Genomic DNA, 23036 nt, shown 5'->3' on the forward strand with positions numbered 1-23036 from the left:
TGTTCTTCAAAAATATTGATGAACACAAATGTTCAATATTCTGATGAACATTTTATATTAATGAAGATATTTATGTTCATTAATATTTTGAAGAACATTTCATAGTTATGAACATATATATGTTTATAAAAATGTTGAACATTTCATAGTTATGAACATATTTATATTCATCAACATTTTGAACATTTCATAGTAATGAACATATGTATATTCATCAACATTTTGATGAACATGTTTATGTTTATTAATATTCTGATGAACATTTTATATTAATGAACATATTTATGTTCATCAATATTTTGATTAACATTTCATATTTATAAACATCCATTCATCCATTTTCTACCGCTTATTCCCTTCGGAATATGTCATAAATATGAAATTGTCATCGAAATATTAATGAACATAAATACGACATGTATTTATGTTCATTAATATTTTGATGAAAATTTCATATTTATGAACATATTTATGTTCATTAAAATCCTGATGAATATTTTACATTAATTAAAATATTTATGTTCATCAATATTTTGATGAACATTTCAGTTATGAACATATTTGTTCATCAAAATGTTAAATATTTTGATGAACATTTCATATTGATTAACATTTATGTTCATCAATTTATGAGCATCAAAAATGTCATATTTATGTTCATTAAAATGTTGATAAACATTTCATATTCATAAACACATTTATGTTCATTAAAATTGTGATGAACATGTCATTATGATGAACATATTTATGTTCATTAATATTCTGATTAACATTTTATACGAACGAACATTTCATATTGAAGATATTTATCAATATTTTGATGAACAGGTCATATTTATGAACATAAATGTGCATTAATATTTGGATGAAGATTTTTATGTTCAGTATTTCGATGAACGTTTCATTTTTATGAAGATATGTATGTTCATCAATATTTAGATGCGCATTTCAGATTGATAAACATATTTATGTTCGTCAATATTTTGGTGAAGATATTTATGTTAATCAATATTTTGGTGAAGATATTTATGTTCATCAATACTTTGATGAACATTTAATATTTATGAACATATTGATGTTCATTAATATTTTTATGAACATTTCATGTTTATGAACTTATTTGTTTATGTTCATAAATATTTTTAGGAACATTTCATATTGATGAACATATTTATGTTGATCAATATTTTTAGGAACATTTCACTGTGATGAACATATTTCTGTCCGTTGATAGTTTGATGAACATTTCAGTTTCACTTTTGTTTGAAAGCAGCATTGCGGCAAAATAAGAAGCATTCTTCCCATTTTTTGTGGGGCCAAAAAAGACAAATCCAAAGTAGAAATTGATATTGCTGATGACGTTCTAGAATCATCTTGCTGTTGAGAAGAAATATCAGACTCAAGGACATCTTGAAGTCTGTTTGAAGCTACAATCATTCTAGTTTTAGTTGGGGCAATAAGTCGTCCAAATCATATTTTCTGATGATTCCTCTTTTCATTCAAAGATTGGAACAAGTGCAAAGCCTGATGGGAAGTTATGATGTCATATTTGAAGGTGAACATCTTCATCTTCATCACTCTTGGCTTGTGTTGCTTTCATGGAGCGTTCCACAAGAACAGCATGTTTGGACAGGAATATGATGTGACAATGAAAGATGGCTACTGGACAAACTAACTCTGGAGTGGAATGAGCCTGGTAGTGTGAAAGAGGAGCGGGTTCAAGTCCTCGGCGTGGACGGCGCGGTGCAACGAAGGCTCCGAGCGACTGCGTTCGATTTTGGGCAGCAGGTCCTGCACATGCTCAATCGATACCAGGATCTGATGGAGGCAGACGCCATGTCACACATATTTATCATCATCATCATCACTCGCCATGTCAGATATATTCATCATCATCATCATCATCATCACTCGCCATGTCACACATATTTATCATCATCATCATCACTCACCATGTCAGACATATTTATCATCATCATCATCATCACTCGCCATGTCACACATATTTATCATCATCATCATCATCACTCGCCATGTCAGATATATTCATCATCATCATCATCACTCGCCATGTCACACATATTTATCATCATCATCACTCACCATGTCAAACATATTTATCATCATCATCATCATCATCACTCGCCATGTCAGACATATTCATCATCATCACTCATCATGTCAGACATATTTATCATCATCATCATCATCATCATCACTCGCCATGTCAGACATATTCATCATCATCATCATCACTCACCATGTCAGACATATTTATCAGCATCATCATCATCACTCGTCATGTCAGACATATTCATCATCATCATCATCACTCACCATGTCGGACATATTCATCATCATCATCATCACTCGCCATTTCAGACATATTCATCATCATCATCATCACTCAGCATGTCAGACATATTCATCATGATCATCATCATCACTCGCCATGTCAAGACATATTCATCATCATCACTCGCCATGTCAGACATATTCATCATCATCATCATCATCATCATCACTCGCCATGTCAGACATATTCATCATCATCCTCATCATCACTCGCCATGTCAGACATATTAATCATCATCATCATCACCATGTCAGACATATTCATTATCATTATCATCATCACCACTCGCCATGTCAGACATATTCATCATCATCATCACCACTCGCCATGTCAGACATATTCATCATCATCACTCGCCATGTCAGACATATACATCACCATCATCACTCTCCATCTCAGACATATTCATCATCATCATCATCACTCGCCATGTCAGACATATTAATCATCATCATCATCCCTCGCCATGTCAAGACATATTCATCATCATCATATTAATCATCATCATCATCATCACTCGCCATGTCAGGCATATTCATCATCATCATCATCACTCACCATGTCAGACATATTTATCAGCATCATCATCATCATCATCACTCGCCATGTCAGACATATTCATCATCATTATCATCATCATCACCACTCGCCATGTCAGACATATTCATCATCATCATCATCATCATCAACACCAATCGCCATGTCAGACATATTCATCATCATCACTTGCCATGTCAGACATATTCATCATCATCATCATCACTCGCCATGTCAGACATATTCATCACCATCATCACTCTCCATGTCAGACATATTCATCATCATCACTCGCCATGTCAGACATATTCATCATCATCACTCGCCATGTCAAGACATATTCATCATCATCATCACTCACCATGTCAGACATATTCATCATCATCACTCGCCATGTCAGACATATTCATCATCATCACTCGCCATGTCAGACATATTCATCATCATCATCATCACTCACCATGTCAGACATATTTATCAGCATCATCATCATCATCATCACTCGCCATGTCAGACATATTCATCATCATTATCATCATCATCACCACTCGCCATGTCAGACATATTCATCATCATCATCATCATCATCACCACCAATCGCCATGTCAGACATATTCATCATCATCACTCGCCATGTCAGACATATTCATCATCATCATCATCACTCGCCATGTCAGACATATTCATCACCATCATCACTCTCCATGTCAGACATATTCATCATCATCACTCGCCATGTCAGACATATTCATCATCATCACTCGCCATGTCAAGACATATTCATCATCATCATCACTCACCATGTCAGACATATTCATCATCATCACTCGCCATGTCAGACATATTCATCATCATCACTCGCCATGTCAGACATATTCATCATCATCACTCGCCATGTCAAGACATATTCATCATCATCATCACTCGCCATGTCAGACATATTCATCATCATCACTTGCCATGTCAGACATATTCATCATCATCATCACTCGCCATGTCAGACATATTCATCATCATCATCATCACTTGCGTTAAAAGAGCAGGAAACGTTCAAGTCCACGCCTCACAAACAGGAGAGGGGATACCAATAATTAGGGTATCAGTCCCAAAATACAGCCTTGACTTGAAATGTGATCATTATTTGGTGAATTTTACCTTCAATAGTTGGTTATAAGACGGTGAAACATTGTATTCAAATAAACATTATGATAACCAAATGCAACTATTCAAACAATGTATTACAATAACTCCCGTATTACCTTTATTACACATAATTATGTAATACAATAACTCCCTTATTACCTTTAATTACGGTACACACAATTATGTATTGTAATAACTCCCGTATTATCTTTATTACACACAATTATGTGTTATAACTCCCTTATTACCTTTAATTACACACAAGTATGTGTTATAACTCCCTTATTCATGTGGATATTTTCACCCTATCTCCCACTGGCTGGCTAACTTCCACATAAGGGGTTGCCAACAGAAGCAAAACAACATTTCCCTGTGAAAGTGAAAGTGAAAGTGAAAGTGACGAAGGTGTTGTAACAAGGTGTTACCTGGGGGAACAAAGGTCTCTCGTCACGTTTGAACTTGATACAGTCGACGATGAGTCTCTTCATGGACTTGGGTAAGGTGCTGTTCAGTTTGCTGAGGTCAGGTGACAGGTAGCCACGCCCCACCATGAAAATGATCTGAAAGTCAAGCATGACACATGAACATTCATAGATTGGCTTTATGTGCTCAGCCTCAATTTTGTTCCCAGGGACCCCAAAGGGTGAACAAAAATGTTATAAAAAAAGTCATACATTTGTTTTTTAATTCAACACTTAAAAACTCTAAATCAGCTTCAGTTCTGTCAATATAAAATATTATTTTTTTATGTTTTGTGCCCTTTTTGTAAAAAGCACTTAAAAAAAAAAAAAAAAAAAAAAAAGGCAAACGCGCGATTGCAGCTATTTCGGATAAAACACATCTCAGACGGCAACATAGACGGTTGAGCGACGGTTTTGGATAAGGCCTGGTAGAACGGCCGCCTGGTGGGATATGTTTGTCACCGAGTGTGTTGTGCCAGAGGAACGGCAAGAGAACTTTCGAATGTCCAGGTCAGCTTTAATTCTACTTAGTGAAAAACGTCGCCCATTTGTCAAAGGGGAGAAAATGACAGACTACGAAAAACAGCGAATACATTTGGACTGGCAAAGCAGACTATTACTAGTTATTGTCCGCAATGTATGTTCTGGGTATCACGCCATCTTATCTGTCTTGTCTTTGAACAAAAAAACAAGGAAGTCACAATCTTCGTTCAATGAATGTTCTGCAATTTGTCGTCCCCAAAGTAAGAACTGAACTGGGTAAGAAAGCATTTAGGTTTTCAGCACCGAAGGCTTGGAATAACCTACAATCAAATCGTCAACTTCAAACCCTTGTTACATTAAAAGAGTTTAAAGCTTCTGTGAAAGGATTGCAGTCTACCTTGCCTGTATGCACATGTGTTATATGAGCAAGTTTTAATGCAGTAAATTTGATGTTTTATGTGTTGTTTACTGTTTTTAATGTGTCCTAGGCATGACGTTAAAGTGCATCCGGCAGTGGAGGCTCCTCTATGGGGTCTTTGGGCACTAGGAGGTTAACCCCTTTACTACTGTTACCTCAGGTGGCCCTTGGCAAAGGCCTAGTACCTGACTGCCCCCTAGCCAGGGATACGGTGAGGACCTCAACGGCGGAGCAGGCGGAAGACGGTAGATTTAAGAACTACCACAACGGCTGCGATGGCTGCAGCAGAAAAGGGTCCCCAGTCGTCTTGGACTCTATGCCACTGGACTCTGACCCGATTCTGTCAAGGATAGTGTCGTGACTGACTGTGCACCGTCTCCCCACGTAAAACAAAGTCATGAACAGGCATCCTCCATAAAGGGATACACCCCTACCAGGAGGATCGTCATACTCGTTTGAGTCACCGCCGATGACTGTTTTTAATGTAACCTTGCTGCTGCCCTCTTGGCCAGGTCTCCCTTGGAAAAGAGGTCTTTGATCTCAATGGAAATTTACCTGGTTAAATAAAGGCTTAATGAAAAAATTTAAAAATATGTCGACTCAAGGTCTAGTTTTGTACTCCATAACTATTGTGAAGCCATGAAGTGGTTGCGGCCGTCAAGTACGGCCGCTAATTTTCGCCTACAAGCACAGTGTTCTGAACAGATATCTATGATTGTTGTAAAATGTTCTTTATCACATTGTTTACTTTCACAGCTCCATTAAAGATTTGATGCATGTATGACGGCTCAGGTGTGATTCACTACAATAGTCTAACAGCTGCTGATGGTGAGGCAAGCAAGGTTTATTGTTAAAAGATATGTGACAATAGTCTACATTGAAACACAGGGTAAGGATACATTTCCAGGTCAGAGGTGACCATGACGCGCGGATTTTTTTCGTGCATGCACACTAGGTCGCGTTGCGACGGAGGGGGGCAGGGGGTTTTAAATGACCATTGTGTGTGTGTGTGGACACGGATAAGGTTAGGTGGGATTTACCCTGGATAACCTTAGCCTTAGTGTAGAAGGGGCCTTAGATTGGTCAGATCTAGTCGGGAGTTTTTCGACCACTGAAATACAGTCTGGTGTGCCGTGGGAGATTATCTAATTTCACCTGTTTGGGTTAAAAATATTTTTTGCAAACCAGTAATTATAATGCGCAAATAATGTGCCGTTGTTGAGTGTCTGTACTGTCTGGAGATCGGCAGACTTACCACGCTATACTCTTCCATATCAGTGGGTGGCAGCAGGTAGCTAATTGCTTTGTAGATGTCGGAAACAGAGGGAGGCAGCGTGAAGGTAAAAAGGTATCTAATGCTTAAACCAAAAATAAACAAAAGGTGAGTGCCCCTAAGAAAAGGCATTTAAGCTCAGGGAAGGCTATGCAGAACGAAACTAAAACTGAACTGGCTACAAAGTAAACAAAAACAGAATGCTGGATGACAGCAAAGACTTACTGTGGAGCAGAGACGGCATCCACAAAGTACATCCGAACATGACATGACAATCAACAATGTTTCCACAAATAAGGATAAAAACAACTGAAATATTCTTGATTGCTAAAACAAAGCAGGTGTGGGGAATAGCGGTCAAGGAAGACATGAAACTGCTACAGGAAAATACCAAATAAAGAGAAAAAGCCACCAAACTAGGAGCGTAAGACAAGAACTAAAACACTACACACAGGAAAACAGCAAAAAACTCAAAATAAGTCACGGCGTGATGTGACAGGTCGTGACAGTACACCTACTTTGAGACAAGAGCTATAGGGATGCATGCTTGGTTATGGTTTAAAGTCATATCCAACAATTGCGACAACGACTTTTTATTGTCAATATTGGCTGCTGAGTTTCATTTTTTAATGATTTCTGCTGGTGGTGTGACTCCGCATTTTTTCAATGAAGAAAATGTGCCTTGGCTCAAAAAAGGTTGAAAAACACTGGTCTAGAGGATGACCAAGCTAAGTCTAAGACTAGATCTGACCAATCCAAGTTTATGAGCATGAACTGATGAAGCTTCCTTGGATGAGAGGCCAAACGTCTTCTAAGACAAACCAAACAGTCCAGTTGCCATTGATTGTACTGAATTACTGTCACTGGTAAAAAGGCAGAGCAGGAGCAAGACTGCTTACTTTACCACATGCCTGAAAATAAATTCTTACTTAAAAACAAACAACGTTTGTGGTTGACCAGGATGCCGTGAGCCGAGCCGAGCTTACCCGCCAATTTAATAAGCAAGATACCTGAAAAGCGCACGTTAATCGATGTTAGTGTTCGGATATTAATTGCACAACTTGACAAGCCAAAAGAGCCACTTGTCCTTTTTCAAGTTCATACAAAAGAAGACAGCTATGTGAGATAATATACGTTACTTTTATATCACTGGTTGCTGTATTTACATGGCACAATGGCCAGGGCGCCAATTATTGTGCACACTCAGTGTAGTTATACACAAAATATTGTTTCTTCATATGACCATAAACATGCACACATATTTTCATGCACTGTACACTGGCGACAAGTGATTTTTTAAACAATGATATTTTTGTTGTTGTCAAGATTGTCTAAATAAATAGTAGACCTACATGATCAAATGTAAACATTACATTTTAATGATGAACAGAAAATTGTTGCAATGTTATTGAACATATTAGTAAAATATTATGCACTCTAAATTGCCAACAGGTCATGTATACAACTTTGTGTTTGTAAATAATGTAACACTGTATTAGCAGTTCTCATTACATTCTTAATGTTAAGATGTGTGCGTCAAATATGTGTTTTGATTCCATTTCCATTATTTTCTGTTAAATAAATACAATTATTTTAAAACAAGTGTATGCACGGTGCATAATTTCATTTTACACTCTGCTTAGAGCAAGTGAGTATGTTGTACACGCCATGCACCTCGCTCTACCCAGCTCCTTTGCCTAATAAAATGGCGGAGCTCCGTTGCATACTACACTCTATTGAATGCACATTCGGAAATTAACTGAAAAATATTAACTCGCTTTAACTCGTCTCTTAGTCTGAATTGATTCTGAAATAATGTGATGCACTGACGAGGACCAGAGGTCGGGAGCACATTACAGCAGTTTTAAAGTCGCTGCGTTGGCTCCCCGTCTGCTTCAGGGTGGATTTTAAAGGTCTATTATTAGTTTTAAAATGTCTTAATGGCCTTGTGCCTTCTCACTTATCTGAGCTGCTTTTAGCGTATCAACCCTAGCGCATCCTGAGGTCCTCTGGCACTGGCCTTTTATCTTTACCACACAGCAGAACAAAGAGCCACGGTGAGGCGCCATTTAGCCATCAAGGCTCCCACCTGTGGAACAGCCTGCCAGAGAGACCCCTGACATTAAGAAAAAGGCTAAAAACACTTTATTAATCAGGTTTTTTTTACTGATCATCTTAAACTCTTATGTTGTTTATTATTCATTGTGTTGTTTTCTATCTTAATTATTATTACTACTATTAGTCTCTCAACGTTAAGTTTTTCCTAACTTTCTAATAGACTTAGACTTCCTATTATTGTCATTCAAATTTGAACTTCACAGTACAGATAAGAACATTTTGTTGCAATAGCGCGTTCTAGGGTAGGATAAAAGAGCAATAAGGTGCAGATATAAATAAATAGATTACTGTCCAGATAAATATATTGCACTTATTGCATATGCATCCATAAGGGAATAAGCGGTAGAAAATGGATGGATGGGCATATGCATCCACGTTTATGGATGTATGTTATACTGTCTTTATATTCCAGCGAGTTAATCCGTTTTTGGGGGGAATTGAGGGCATTATTATGATGCGTTCAAGAGTCTTATGGCTTGGTGGAAGAAGCTGTTACAGAACCTGGAGGTTCTGCTACGGAGGCTGCGGAAGCTCCTTCTAATTTAATGTTTATATCATTTACATTTTATTTTTACATATATTAAATTATATTTTTTATACTATTTTTTTAAATGGTGTTGATTTGAGTTATTCTGCAAGGTGGTGTTCTTACTCAAATCCTCAGTGCCATGTTTTGTTTAGTTTTTGCTTTGTTGTTGTTAATAGTGCTGTGTGGGTTCGCTTTTCTATTTTTGTTGTTGTACTGCACTTTGCGTTTGCAACTTGCCTCTGTATGGAAAGTGCGATATAAATAGTTAGTTTGGCTATATTCAGATTATATTCAAATGCACGTATATATGCTAAGTTATGCAGAGTTGATTTATTACGTTGTACAGTAATTGTAATAAAAGTGGCATCAAGACAACTTCAAAGAGGTATTTTTCGTCATACTTTAGTCGACTAAATTGTTGAGGAATTTAGTCGACTAAAACTACATCAATTCAGATGACTGAAATACATCTTTGTCCAAAGATTACGACTTTAGTCGACTAAATTGTTGAGGAATTTAGTCGACTAAAACTACATCAATTCAGATGACTGAAATACATCTTTGTCCAAAGATTACGACTAAAACTAAATTACAAACGGCAGTAAAAATTAACCCCCACAGTGACAATATTCACTATATTTACCACTGCCTGTGCGGAGTGTGAATATAAAAGACATGGAGAGTGTTGTTCCACCTGATCTCTGTTGTTGATGTTGGAGTAAGGCAGAGTCCCGGACATCAGCTCAAACAGCACCACTCCATAGCCGTACACGTCAGACTGGAAGGTGTAAGGGTTTCTTTCCTGCATCCGGATCACCTCAGGGGCCTTGGGACACATGGAAGACACAAAACTAAGTAATAAGCAAGTGACATTTATTTTTATTTTTACAGCAAACACAATAACATGATTTGATGCCCATAAGAATAATGACTGTGGATATGAGCAGTTGTCAGGAGAAGTACAAATAGTGGACGATAATAAAGGATGTTGCCTTCATTTTTCTTCAATTAGGATACAGTTTTTCTTACATTCTTGTGTATGTATTTGTTGCATAGGGGGATCCAGATCAGGTATTGATATCGGTCAACTATCAGCAAAACAACCAGTATGGATAATATGTGCTGTACTTGTGTGTGATGTCATGTGCGATACAAGCAGTCCTGCGGAGTGTTTACCTGTGTGTGACATCATGCGCGGTACAAGCAGTCCTGCGGAGTGTTTACTTGTGTGTGATGTCATGTGCGACACAAGCAATCCTGCAATGTGTTGTGTGTGATATCATGTGCGATACTCGCAGTCCTGCGAAGTGTTTGCGTGTGTGATATCATGTGCGATACAAGCAGTCATGCAAGGTGTTTACGTGTGCTTTTATGTGAGATACAAGCTGTCCTGCAAAGTGTTTACTTGTGTGATATCATGTGTGATACAAGCAGTCATGCCGCGTGTTTACTTGTGTGTGATGTGATATGCGCGATACAAGCAGTCTTGCAGAGTGTTTACTTGTGTGCTATCATGTGCGATACAAGCAGTCCTGCGGAGTGTTTACTTGTGTGTGATATCATGTGCGATACAAGCAGTCCTGCAAGGTGTTTACTTGTGTGTGATATCATGTGCGATACAAGCAGTCCTGCAAGGTGTTTACTTGTGTGTGATATGTGGGATACAAGCAGTCCTGCAAGGCTTTTATTTGTGCAGCCAGTTAACATCTAAATGTCCTCCAATAAGCACACAATTTGTTCTGTTTTACTTAAGTAATTTACAAAAGGTACACATGCTAAGCTATATAGGCTACTAGGAGCTAGCAGCTACACAACAGCTAAGCACACAAGCTAGACATAGGTAATAATCATTGACCTATAAAAGGTGACACTAGTCAATATAAACACGTATCGAATAATTATAGTTACACAATACTTACACATATAAAGTCTCCAAGGCAGAAATAGACAGTATCCAGTACCAAATGTGTCCGCATCATTCAACTTACTGCATAATGAATTATTGCGACCACTGGATGTTGCCAAAAAAAAAAAAAAAAATTCCACTGCACTTCCACTAAAAGATAGCATAAGTCCATTCCACACGGCTAATAATAGGTTAGTGTTTTTCATAGCTACCAATGTTTTTGGTTTGACTCATTTCACAAACCTTTTCTACATCCCAAATTACTGAACGATGAAAGTTTTTTTTTTTTAACTGCCTTTTATTTGACTGTTTTAGGTAATTGTTTTCACTTGATCTCATATATATATATATATATATATATATATATATATATATACACATACATATATACACACACACACATATACATATATATATACACATATATATATATATATATATATATATATATATATATATATATATATATATATATACACACGCACATATATATATGTGTGTGTATATATATATATATATTATGGGTCTACTGAAAATGTGACCAAATCTGCCTCACCTTTTCTCTTCCAAACATATTGCTGGGTATTGTGGCCAAACAGCTTAATTTTTGTTTCATCTGACCACGGAACTTTCCTCGACAAGGTCTTATCTTTGTCCATGTAATCAGCAGCAAACTTTAGACGAGCCTTAAGATGTGGCTTCTGGAGCAGGGGCTTCCTTATTGCATGGTAGCCTCTCAGTCCATGGCGATGCAAAACACGCTTGACTGTGGACAGTGACACCTGTGTTCCAGCAATTTTCCAATTCATTGCAGACCTGCTTTTTGGTGGTTCTCGGTTGACTCTTGATCATCCTGACCAATTTTTTCCAAGCAGCAGGTGATAGCTTGCATTTTCTTCCTGATCGTGGCAGTGACAAAACTGTGCCATGGACTTTATACTTACGAACAATTGTCAGCACAGTTTATCTTGGGACCTTAAGCTGCTTTGAAATGGCTCCAAGTGACTTTCCTGACTTGTTCGTCAGTGATTAGTTTTTTCCAGATCTGTGCTGAATTCCTTTGATTTTCCCATTGTCGTGTTTGTAACCGACCGAGTCTAATGACTGCATCATATGAGCCCTATTTAAATGGGCTCAGACAAGTCAACAGGTGTCGTCAATCATAATCACTCGCTCTTGTCATGTCAGAAAACCAACAAATTTAGCTGAACTGCACCAATTTTGTCAAGAGGAGTGGTCAAAAATTCAACCAGAAGCTTGTGGATGGCTACCAAAAGCACCTTATTGCAGTGAAACTTGCCAAGGGACATGTAACCAAATATTAACATTGTTGTATGTATACTTTTGACCCAGCAGATTTGGTCACACTTTCAGTAGACCCATAATAAATTCATAAAAGAACCAAACTTCATGAATGTTTTTTGTGACCAACAAGTATGTGCTCCAATCCCTCTATCACAAAAAAATAAGAGTTGTAGAAATTATTGGAAACTCAAGACAGCCATGACATTATGTTCTTTACAAGTGTATGTAAACTTTGGACCACGACTGTACATTTATAACCTTTGTCTCAAATTATGTTTTAGTCCGTCCAAGGCCCTTGCTTTTCTATAGTTTACTTGTTTGTGGTGTACAGCCCTTTGTTTTTCAACTGTGGTTGTTTTTAAAGGGCTTTATAGATAACGTTGGCGTGGTATTGCAAGTGTGTATGATACCTGTTGATATCGTATGGGATCAATACTCAATATTGGTATCGTGCTTGAAGTGAAAATGTTGCATCACACACCCCTGATATTTCCTACTCTTACCTAACAAAGCTGCTGTGCTCATTTGGTTGTACGTCCTAACCACTATGACAACCACTGTTACGTGCTTTTATCTCGACGCTAACAGGAAGTCACGTTGTGTAATTAGACACGTTAACGATACAAGACACAAACGCAGTCACTAGCGGGTCGGGCTCACCATCCAGAGGATGGAGCCGCTGGGTTGCTCCACCTGCTGGGAGCCAGTCCAGCGTGACTTGACTGTGGCCAGGCCAAAGTCTCCGATCTTCACCGTCCAGCCTTCATGGAGGAAAATATCTAGGACATCATTTCAGGAAACATGGAGGCGTAAAACCATAACACATTACATAATAAATGTTCCAATTCTACTGATTGTTTACTAGGGCTGGGCCATAAACGATATCAACATATATCACCGTAAGACACGTAATCCATATCAACACCAAGTGGTTTCCATAAAACGTTTAATATGAAAATTTTTCTCTTCGTCATAAGGAAGCGGAAGTGTGGAAGCAAGGTTGGTTGCATGAACAAAGGCACTCGCTCTCTGGTCACCGAGCAACCCAAGAAGTGATCACTGATCAGTTGACAGTATCAACTACCCTGTCCTTGAGCAAGACACTTCACCCTTGCTCCTGATGGGTCGTGGTTAGGGCCTTGCATGGCAGCTCCTGCCATCAGTGTGTGTGAATGGGTGAATGTGGAAATAGTGTCAAGGCGCTTTGAGTACCTTGAAGGTAGAAAAGCTCTATAAAAGTATAACACATTTACCATGTTTGGTTGATTCTTTGCATGGAGCGAGAAGAGAAAGTCAAGATGAAGAAATTGTGGATAAAAGAGGAAAAGTCTGTTTTTTGAAGTTTCCCAAAGGGACCGTAGTCAGACCAATGTGGTATGTAAATTATGCAAGGCAAGAGCGCTAATAGCATACCACCTTAGCCGCGCTCACCCTTTAGAGCACAGCTCGAAAACCTGCAGAAAATACTTTCTCTATGTTTACATTTTCACACTATTCTTCTACACTTTATGAAGCGTTCCTTCCATATTCCTTCCTTTGAAGAGCTTATTGTTAATAGTTTGTTTACATGCTGGTGTTGACATATCAATTCTGCCTTGATAGCCGAGGGATTATAATCACAGTAAGGTTACATTTACAATAAAACATTTCAAATGTAATACATTTTCTCTTGATCCTTATTTTCCATAGGTCATAAAAAATAATTCTCGATACCGACCGATATAAAAACACTAGAGTTTTTAACCATACGGCCCAGCCCTATTGTCAATGTGTCAAATGAAGAATCCATGTCTGTAGCAAGATGTAACAGGACAACATGGCTGCTTGAATATTTTTAGTGTCCAGAAGCAAAGATGAATTTCTCCATCTTAGTAACGTCACACTGGACAGAGAAAGGATACTGTTGGACTTCAGGTCGCGATGAATGATGTTCTTTGCATGAAGATAACTGAAACAGAAGGAAATATGAAATTTATTTTTGACAGATCAGCTGACACAAAATGACTTCAATTCACTTCATTTACGTTACATATTCATGTTTGTTTATTTTAATTATATTCTGTGTCCAGGTGGTCCTTGTTTTTTTAAGGCAGTTAAAACATTTAAGTGTGTATTACTGTAATATTCAATTTTCAATTATTTTATATGTATCTATAAAAATGTTTGCAATGTTTGTTGTTGCATCATGCTATATGCTTGTTTCTTATTGTACTACCAGTAATTGTATTGTTAACCATGTGAGGCATTTGGTGAGCTCTCTGTGAGAAGTGCTACATAAATAAAATGTACTTCCGTATTACGATGTTCCGAGGTTATGAACGTGCTCCATCAAATTTGTTAAAAACCTAGTTTTTAAAGCAAAACCACAAAATGTGCAACACTTTCCTCCCGAAAATATTTCACAGTGGAATATTTGTTAAGAAGTAATTTGAGCCTTTAAAAATGTCAATAGTTCATAACATTGATTTTAATTTATTACTTTTTGAGCAAAGACAGTTTGAAAAAAATAGAACATCCCACCAAAATTCTCAGTAATCCAAGAGTGTTGAAAATATATATATATATTTTTATAAAATATATCTGTCAATTATAGATATTCATTTTGTTCATGTTTTTTTGTTTAATGCGCTTTTGTCAAAGACGACTATGGCAAACACAAAACATGCAATATTTTCCCCAAAAATATTTTAAAGGGGAATATTTGATGTGGAATTATTTAAGTCTTGAATAGGTAAATAATTCATCACAACATTGATTTAGATTTTTTTTTGTTTTTTTTGAGCAAGGACAATTAAAAAAAAAAAACAATCCCATTAAAATGATCAGGGAGTGTGTTGAAAGTAAAAAAAATTATAATAATAATGATCTGATTCATTTTTATTATACATTTTTTTACTTTCAACACTTCTTCCAGATCAACTTCAGATCTGTCAATTACAAATTTTACATTTTTGTGTGGGTTTTTTGGTTGTATGCCCTTTTTTCCCCCAAAGAAAACTGTTTATTTATGGCAAACACACAAAATATGCAATATTTTCAAGCTAAAATATTTCAAAGTGGAATATTTGATGTGGAATTATTTAGGCCTTGAATGGCTCAATAATTCATCACAAGATTGACTTTGATTTATTATAATTTTTTGAGCAAGGACAATTAAAAAAAAAGACAATCCCATAAAAATTATCATGGAGTGTGTTACAAATAAATCAGATTATTATTTTTATTTTTTTAATTTAAACCAGATCAACTTGAGACCTGTCAATTATGGATATTACTTTTTTACTGTTTGTTTTTGTTTTATTACCTTTTTGTCAAAGACACACAAAATATGCAATATTTTCCAGCTAAAATATTTCAAAGTGGAATATTTGATGTGAAATTATTGAGGCCTTGAATAGGTTAATAATTCATCACAAAGTTTGATTTAGATCTGTCAATTACAAGTTTGAAATTTTTTGTGTTTTTTTTTTTTAAGACCTTTTTTTTCCCCCAAAAGAAAATAGTTATTTATGGCAAAAACACAAAATATGCAATATTTTCCAGATAAAATAATTAGTTTTATCAAATAATATTTGATGTGGAATTATTTAGACTTTGAATAGGTCAATATTTCATCACAACATTGATTTTTATTTATCATTTTTTGAGCAAAAACAAAAAAAGACAATCACATTAAAATGACCAGGGAGTGTGTTAAAAATAAATCCGATGATTTTTTTTTTTTTCTTCTTCTTTCAACGTTTTTTTCCCAGATCAACTTGAGACCTGTCAATTATGGATATTAATTTTTTTTTTACTGTTTGTTTTTGTTTTATGCCCTTTTTGTCAAAGACACAAAATATGCAATATTTTCCAGCTAAAATATTTCAAAGTGGAATATTTGATGTGAAATTATTGAGGCCTTGAATAGGTCAATAATTCATCACAAAGTTTGATTTATTATTATTTTTGAGCAAAAACAAAAACAAAAAAAACAATCCCACTTAAACTATCAGCTATATATATATATATATAGCTCTCTCAACATTGCAACTTTTTTCCTTACTCCCCCCATTTAGAATATAATAGTATTCATAGAATGTGTGTGGACAGCTCTGACACATGCAGTAATATACGGGTACTCACTCCATCCCCTGAGCCGTCTGTCTGGCCACGTCGATGCGCCTCATGGTTTCAAACTTGGTTTCGGAGACGTGCAGGTGGCGATACAGGCTGCTGCCTTCACACCACTGCGTGATGATAGCAAAGTTGGGCTTTGTCATGTAGCCCATGAACAACAGGATGTTGACGTGGCGAGTTTTCCTGCAGGCACATGAACACGGTCACACGCAGACATTGGAGGCTTCCCATCCATCCCTCTTCTCCGACATAACGCAGTCATCTGAACACAGCAAGTACTAACACCTCCTAGCATGTTAGCGCTGGTGTTTGTTACATCAAAATTAATGTTTCTCATTTAGAGGACCATGACCAGAGAGAGACACATTCTGACTGGCTACCAGGCAAACAGTACTCGCTCCAGATCGCAGCGACTAAGTTTGTGGTCAAAAGCTTGCATTTTGGGTAGGTGAATGTTCAATTGTAGTGAGAGAAAAGCTGCATGTTTTCCTGTAACAACCTTGTCCAAAGTCATAAAATTAGAATATCATGTACAAGTATGGCCATCCATGTCAGCTATTAACTTCAAATGTGCAACTAATCTGTGATATTAACTCCTTACATGCAAAGTGAGATATGTCAAGCCTTTGTCATCATTTTGATTATCTTGGATTTCATTTTTTGAAACCTGACATTTTCAATTCAAAGTTTTATAAACTGTAAGCCACACTCATCACAATTCTAACCAATTAAAGGCTTGACATATCTCACTTTGCATGTATTAAGTTAACACCACATGATACGAAATGTTACTACTTTCTTGTGTAATTTCCACATGATTTACTGTGTTTAATTCTACAGAAGAATATTTATTACATTTATTTTTCGAAACAGTAATTTTTTTTCTTCTACGCTACATATGTGACCTCACTGTAGGCTTTGTAAGGTCATGGTACCTCTAAACTAGGGTTGTCCTGCAATATTTTAGTACCGGTACCAAAATGTATTTCGATACTTTTCGGTACTTTTCTAAATAAAAGGGGACCACAAAAATTGGCATTATTTAAAAAAATCTTACGGTACATTAAACATATGTTTCTTATTGCCATTGAAGAACAATTTTGTCCTTAAATAAAATAGTGAACATACTAGACAACGTGTCTTTTAGTAGTACGGTAAGTAAGGAAACAAAGGCTCCTAATTAGTCTGCTGACGTATGCAGTAACACATTGTGTCATTTATCATTCTACTATTTTCTCAACATTATAAAGGACAAGCTGTACAATTGATTATTAATCTACTTGTTCATTTACTGTTAATATCTGCTTACTTCCTGTTTCAACATGTTCTATCTACACTTCTGTTAAAATGTAATAATCACTTATTCTTTTGTTGTTTGATACTTTACATTAGTGTTGGATGATACCACAAAATTATGTATCGACCAGGGACGTATTTATTGAGTTTATAAACATAATATGAATTGTTTTTAAAAAAGGAAAATAGATTTGATTGGATATCAATAACCTGTGATAGTAAAATAAATAACATCAAAATAAGTACAACTTACCGTAACACCTGCATTTCGTTTTTAAAGGCCTGTAACTGTTCAGGTGTGGGCTCTGTGACTTTCAGGATCTTTATGGCTACATCTCCATGCCACTTGCCCTTAAATACAGTTCCAAAGGAGCCAGCTCCTATTCTCTTCTGGATGGTAACTTCCCAGGAGTGGACCTCCCAGTAGTAGCTTGAGTCCCTGTAGCCCCCCCGATGCTGAAACACATCCAACCAATCAATGAAGCATAAATGTACTTTTTTTAAAAAGAGATTCACTCCAAAGAATATGCTCCGAGACTACGTACTACTTTCTTTTTGTCATCAGATGAGGAGGGCTTTCGCTCTTTGTGTTCTGAGGGGGATTTGGGTGGTCTTCTCCCTGGAGAGCCTAGAGACGAGGGTGGGCTGGTGGAGGGCTTCGGTGATGGCTCAGGACCTGCTGATACAAGATGTCAGATCCAGAAGAGAGCATCTGATACAAATAATTACAAATACAAAATTACCATAAATTCCCGACGATAAGCCACTACTTTTTCCTACGCTTTGAACCCTGCTGCTTTTAAAACGGTGTAGCTCATTTATGGGGTTTTCTTGGCTAACGACCATAATGCAAATGGTTTAAAAAAAATAAAAATAAAAAATACATCCAAGCAAACTAACTGAAAAGGTGTTTTATTGTTTGTGCCATGGCGCCATCTTTTGGATGAGTTCACTCACTGCATCACATGCAGTGTTCTTCCATTTAGGGCTGTCAACCGGTTAGTATAAGTGTTGTTCCGTCTTCTTGCCGTCCATATCCTTTTCTACACCTATGGATTCTTTACTCATCACTCCAAGCAACGTTATGGTATGGGGTTATGTTATGGGGTTATGGTATTTTTTATTTTTTTGTCATAAAGAAATACAATCATGTGTGCTTATGGACTGTATCCCGGCAGACTGTATTGAGCTATATTGATATATAATGTATATATTGTGTTTTTTGTGTTGATTTAATAAAAATAAATAAATAAATAAAAAACGTTTTTATTTTTTTATTTTTTTATTTCTTGTGCGGCCCGGTACCAATCGGTCCACGGACCGGTACCGGGCCGCGGACCACTGATCGAGTGGACACATTGAGAACAGCAGTTTATTTCATTTAAAAATTCCGGCTCATTTTTATACTTAGCAAACTCATCTCGCGGGCCGGATAAAACCTGTTTGCGGGCCTAATCCGGCCCAATCGTACGTTTGACACCCCTGATTTAACAGGATTACGAGTGTCTGTGTTAGTATTGTTAACTCACAATGGCATATTTTTTGTATGGTTTCACTTACAAAAATTCCTCAGTAAATTCACAAAAACGTCACTGTGGAGTTATTAAATCTGTTTAGCTGATTGGAGAGCTAGCTTGCGCAGCTAGTGGGTCCATGACGATGACTTCTGTTTTGTTTGATCAGCTGTTTTACTGCCGTGTGGCAGACACCCTTTGGCAACAGTTAAGGTATGTAAATAAACATTTACAGAATGTTTACGTGTAAATAACTCGTTTCACAACGTATATATATCTGACTAATAGTCCGGTGCGGCTAATATATGTAAACATATTTCTCTATAGTCGGGAAAATAAAGTAAGTCATACCTATTGTGTTGTTGAATTTCAGTGCTTCCTAAAAAAAAAAAAAAAGGATGGGAAAGCAAAGGAAATCAATTCATTTTGAAAGAAACCGAGTTTCATTGTCATTTTGAAACGAGGAAGAGTAGGAGGCAACTTGCCTCTATGATGCTGGCTGCAGCCGGGCTCACTGAGCTGACCATATGGACGTTGGGCGTGGACGTGGAGCGATGTCTTTGTAGGGACTGGCCATCTCCACTGGGCATGGGGAAGCGGAAGGCTGACGTGGGAGACAGAAGGTCCATCCTGAGACAGAAGGTGGAGAAGTCACCGAGTGTAATCGAACATCAGCTTGGACGATGGAGAGAAAGTGAAGCGACTCCCTGGTTTAGAGTTCGGATTGCATTTCCCCGAGCCACTTTTTCCACACACGTGCATGTTTGTTGTAAATAATAACAACAATAATAGACTTCCTGCGGGCCATGTCTCGTCGTCAACAGGATCATAAGTAGGGCCGATACAGATTATTAGTAATCAAGAAGGTCGATAACCGATATTTGTAGCAGATATTCATTTGCAGTAAAAGTTATTTAAACATGAATATTATATGTCAATAAACATCTGGACAAGTATGTAAAGTTGTTTTTTAACATTATTTTTTAGGAAAGGTGGGAGCATTAGTGACATAATGTTTGATGTTGGGTTTAATTCAGCTACAAAAAATATCACTACGCGTGTCTAAGAGGAACATCAACATTTTATTTCAAAATATGAAACATCTCCTGGGAAAGTGGGTCAAAATAAGACATTTCTCTACCTCACAATAACTAATCTACCGGTACTCCATTTTTAAAAAAAGTTTGGAACCCTGAAATATTGTAAACATTGAAATAAAAATAATTGTGGGCTTCTTCACGTAGATTACAATTAAGACATTTTTCAAGATGGCTGACATTTATTCCTGGATGTTACAAAAAGTAGGAGAATGTGTGAGCTGCTGCCTCACCTTCTTTCCTTACGTATATAATACCGTAAATTCCAGACAATAAGCCATTACTATTTTCCTACACTTTGAACAATGCGGCTTATTTACCAGTGCAGATAATTTTGGGATGTTTTTTCATTTACGACCATAATACAGTTTCCGAATAAAAAAAACAAGCAAACACACTGAAAATGTGCTTTACTGTTTGTGCTATGGCGTTCAGTCTTCTAGCCGTCCATAGCGTTTCTACTTGTATGGATTCTTCATTCATCCCTCCAAGCAATGTTTGTAAGTTATAAAATATAACTACACCAAATCTTACTTACAAACCGTCCCATGTGTGATGTCTGTATGAGTGTCTTTATCCATATTTGTACGCGCCATCGTAATGTAATCAAACTAGCGTCGTTAGCATTAGCTAATATGCCAACACATTTACGAGCGTCTGTGTTAGTATTATTAACGTACAATGGCGTTCTTTTTGTTTTATTTCAAAATATGACATTTCTCTACATCACAATAACTCATCTACTCCATTTTATAACACTTTATGGATTTAATACATTGAATAGAAATATCGGCAACATTTAAACAAAATCATTCTGGGCTCCTCGATGTCGATTATGGTTGAGACATTTTTCAAGATGGCTGACGTAATTTTTTCCTGGATGTTACAGAAAGTATGAGAATGTGTGAGCTGCTGCCTCACCTTCTTTACTTAGGCTACGTTCAAACTGCAGGGTCGGCTGTCCAATTCCGTTTTATGTCGAATCAGATCTTTTTAGCGGCCGTTCGCGTTACAAAAAAATAAAAAAGCACTCTAAAACCTCCGTGCGGACCTGACATCGCACGCACTGCAGTGTTTATGTAAGTGAACATGGGTTCAACTCTAGTCGGTCTCTGACGCATTTGTGGCAATTTTTAAAGGACTTGGTGCAACCAAAGTCAACATTTTCTGAACAGAATTATTGTGTGTAGAAGATTAAGAAGGAAAAGTATTTTGGCTTATTTTGCTTGGATATCTTGCTTGAAGCGAGCAGTCGCAGACAGGAATTTTCACCTGACTTCTTAAAACATTTTATTTTCACTCGTTTTCTGCTGCGTTGTCAACTATTCATTTTTTAACCGTCTGTTTTGGCGAATAATGATGAGGCTTTTTGGTGACGTCCTGGTTGGATGGGTGGATGCGAACTGAGCACGGGAGCGTTCACATTGCGGACACATCGTATATTTATCCGTTTTATTTCCACATACCAAAGATTTGGCTATGCACTGTTCACACGGACATGAAAAAGTCAGATACAGGTCGCATACGGGCAAAATAAAGTGGAATTGACCGGCAGTTAGAACAAGGCCTTGTATAATAAGTCTCCTATTTGACAAAAATGAAATCTTTGTGTGAATTTCCGGACAAAGATGGCTGCAGCAGCCAAAACAAACAAAACGGGATCGAGAAGACGTCGAGAAAGAAGGACAAAAACTGGATTTCCCGGCAGCAATTTTAAGTTTTGGTATGGTATCAATTTACTTCAAACATGCATACATTTACATGTGATACATCACATAGCTTGCAGACTCTCATTTCTCTTTACATGTCCGAAAAGGAGTGGGAAGAAGCAAGGCTTATTTAATCCCGCCCCTTCTCGGGTTCATATCAATTTCTAACACACTTGTTCACTTCCTGTTCTTGTAACACAATTTACATTCTATAGTGAATTTCCAAATACAGCAGTTCTCTTTATAAGTCTTCAATTTAATTCTGCATCTCATAATGAAATGAATTATATGCACTTTTCAATAAACATTTTTCTCCTTTGTACTTAGTAAACCCTCTTGGACTGAGTTATATTAGGGCTGTGTTTGATTTCTTTGCTTAATCCATTCTATAATTTCATTCCACATACTAATATGCTAAAGGTCTTAAGTGTTGCACGTGTACCCAAATGTTTAAAACTAGGTTTTCCTCTAAGGTTGTATTTGTCCTCTTTAGTTGAGAAGAATTGTTGTACATTTTTGAGTAGCAGGTTATAATTTAGTTTGATCATCATTTTAGATGTTTGCAAATGCACCAAATCAATACATTTTAGTCATTTAGATTCCATCAATAACTGGGAACTGATGGTTGATACAGGCCTTGGTCTGTCAGCGAGTGGAAGCAGGTTTAGGATGGCGAGAGCGACGACAGCTTTTAGAAACTAGATGAGGCAATTCCTGAAGGAATTGCGTGTGAATGCTCCAATGCTGGAGTTGAACTGAAATGCTGACAGAA

General features: G+C 36.9%; 1 protein-coding gene across 2 annotated transcripts in view; it reads right to left on the reverse strand.

Annotated features, from left to right (window-relative positions):
• Positions 1-1420: 1420 nt before the first annotated feature.
• araf (A-Raf proto-oncogene, serine/threonine kinase) overlaps positions 1421-23036 on the reverse strand; it is a 44614-nt gene continuing 22998 nt past the window's right edge. Inside the window, exons 7-16 of one of the 2 annotated variants that reach the window (XM_061980505.1) lie at positions 19944-20088; positions 19810-19837; positions 18490-18620; positions 18198-18400; positions 16655-16831; positions 14431-14477; positions 13190-13308; positions 10013-10144; positions 4462-4596; positions 1421-1818 (exon numbers count right to left, since the gene is read on the reverse strand). In XM_061980505.1, coding sequence (XP_061836489.1) covers positions 1672-1818; positions 4462-4596; positions 10013-10144; positions 13190-13308; positions 14431-14477; positions 16655-16831; positions 18198-18400; positions 18490-18620; positions 19810-19837; positions 19944-20088 — 1264 coding nt within the window. In that variant the 3' untranslated portion in view covers positions 1421-1671. Of the gene's footprint in view, positions 1819-4461; positions 4597-10012; positions 10145-13189; positions 13309-14430; positions 14478-16654; positions 16832-18197; positions 18401-18489; positions 18624-19809; positions 19838-19943; positions 20089-23036 lie in introns of both variants that reach the window. The other variant, XM_061980504.1, reaches the window with a different exon arrangement.

This window comes from Nerophis lumbriciformis, linkage group LG20 (genome assembly GCF_033978685.3).
Source record: "Nerophis lumbriciformis linkage group LG20, RoL_Nlum_v2.1, whole genome shotgun sequence".
NCBI classification, from domain to species: Eukaryota; Metazoa; Chordata; class Actinopteri; order Syngnathiformes; family Syngnathidae; genus Nerophis; species Nerophis lumbriciformis.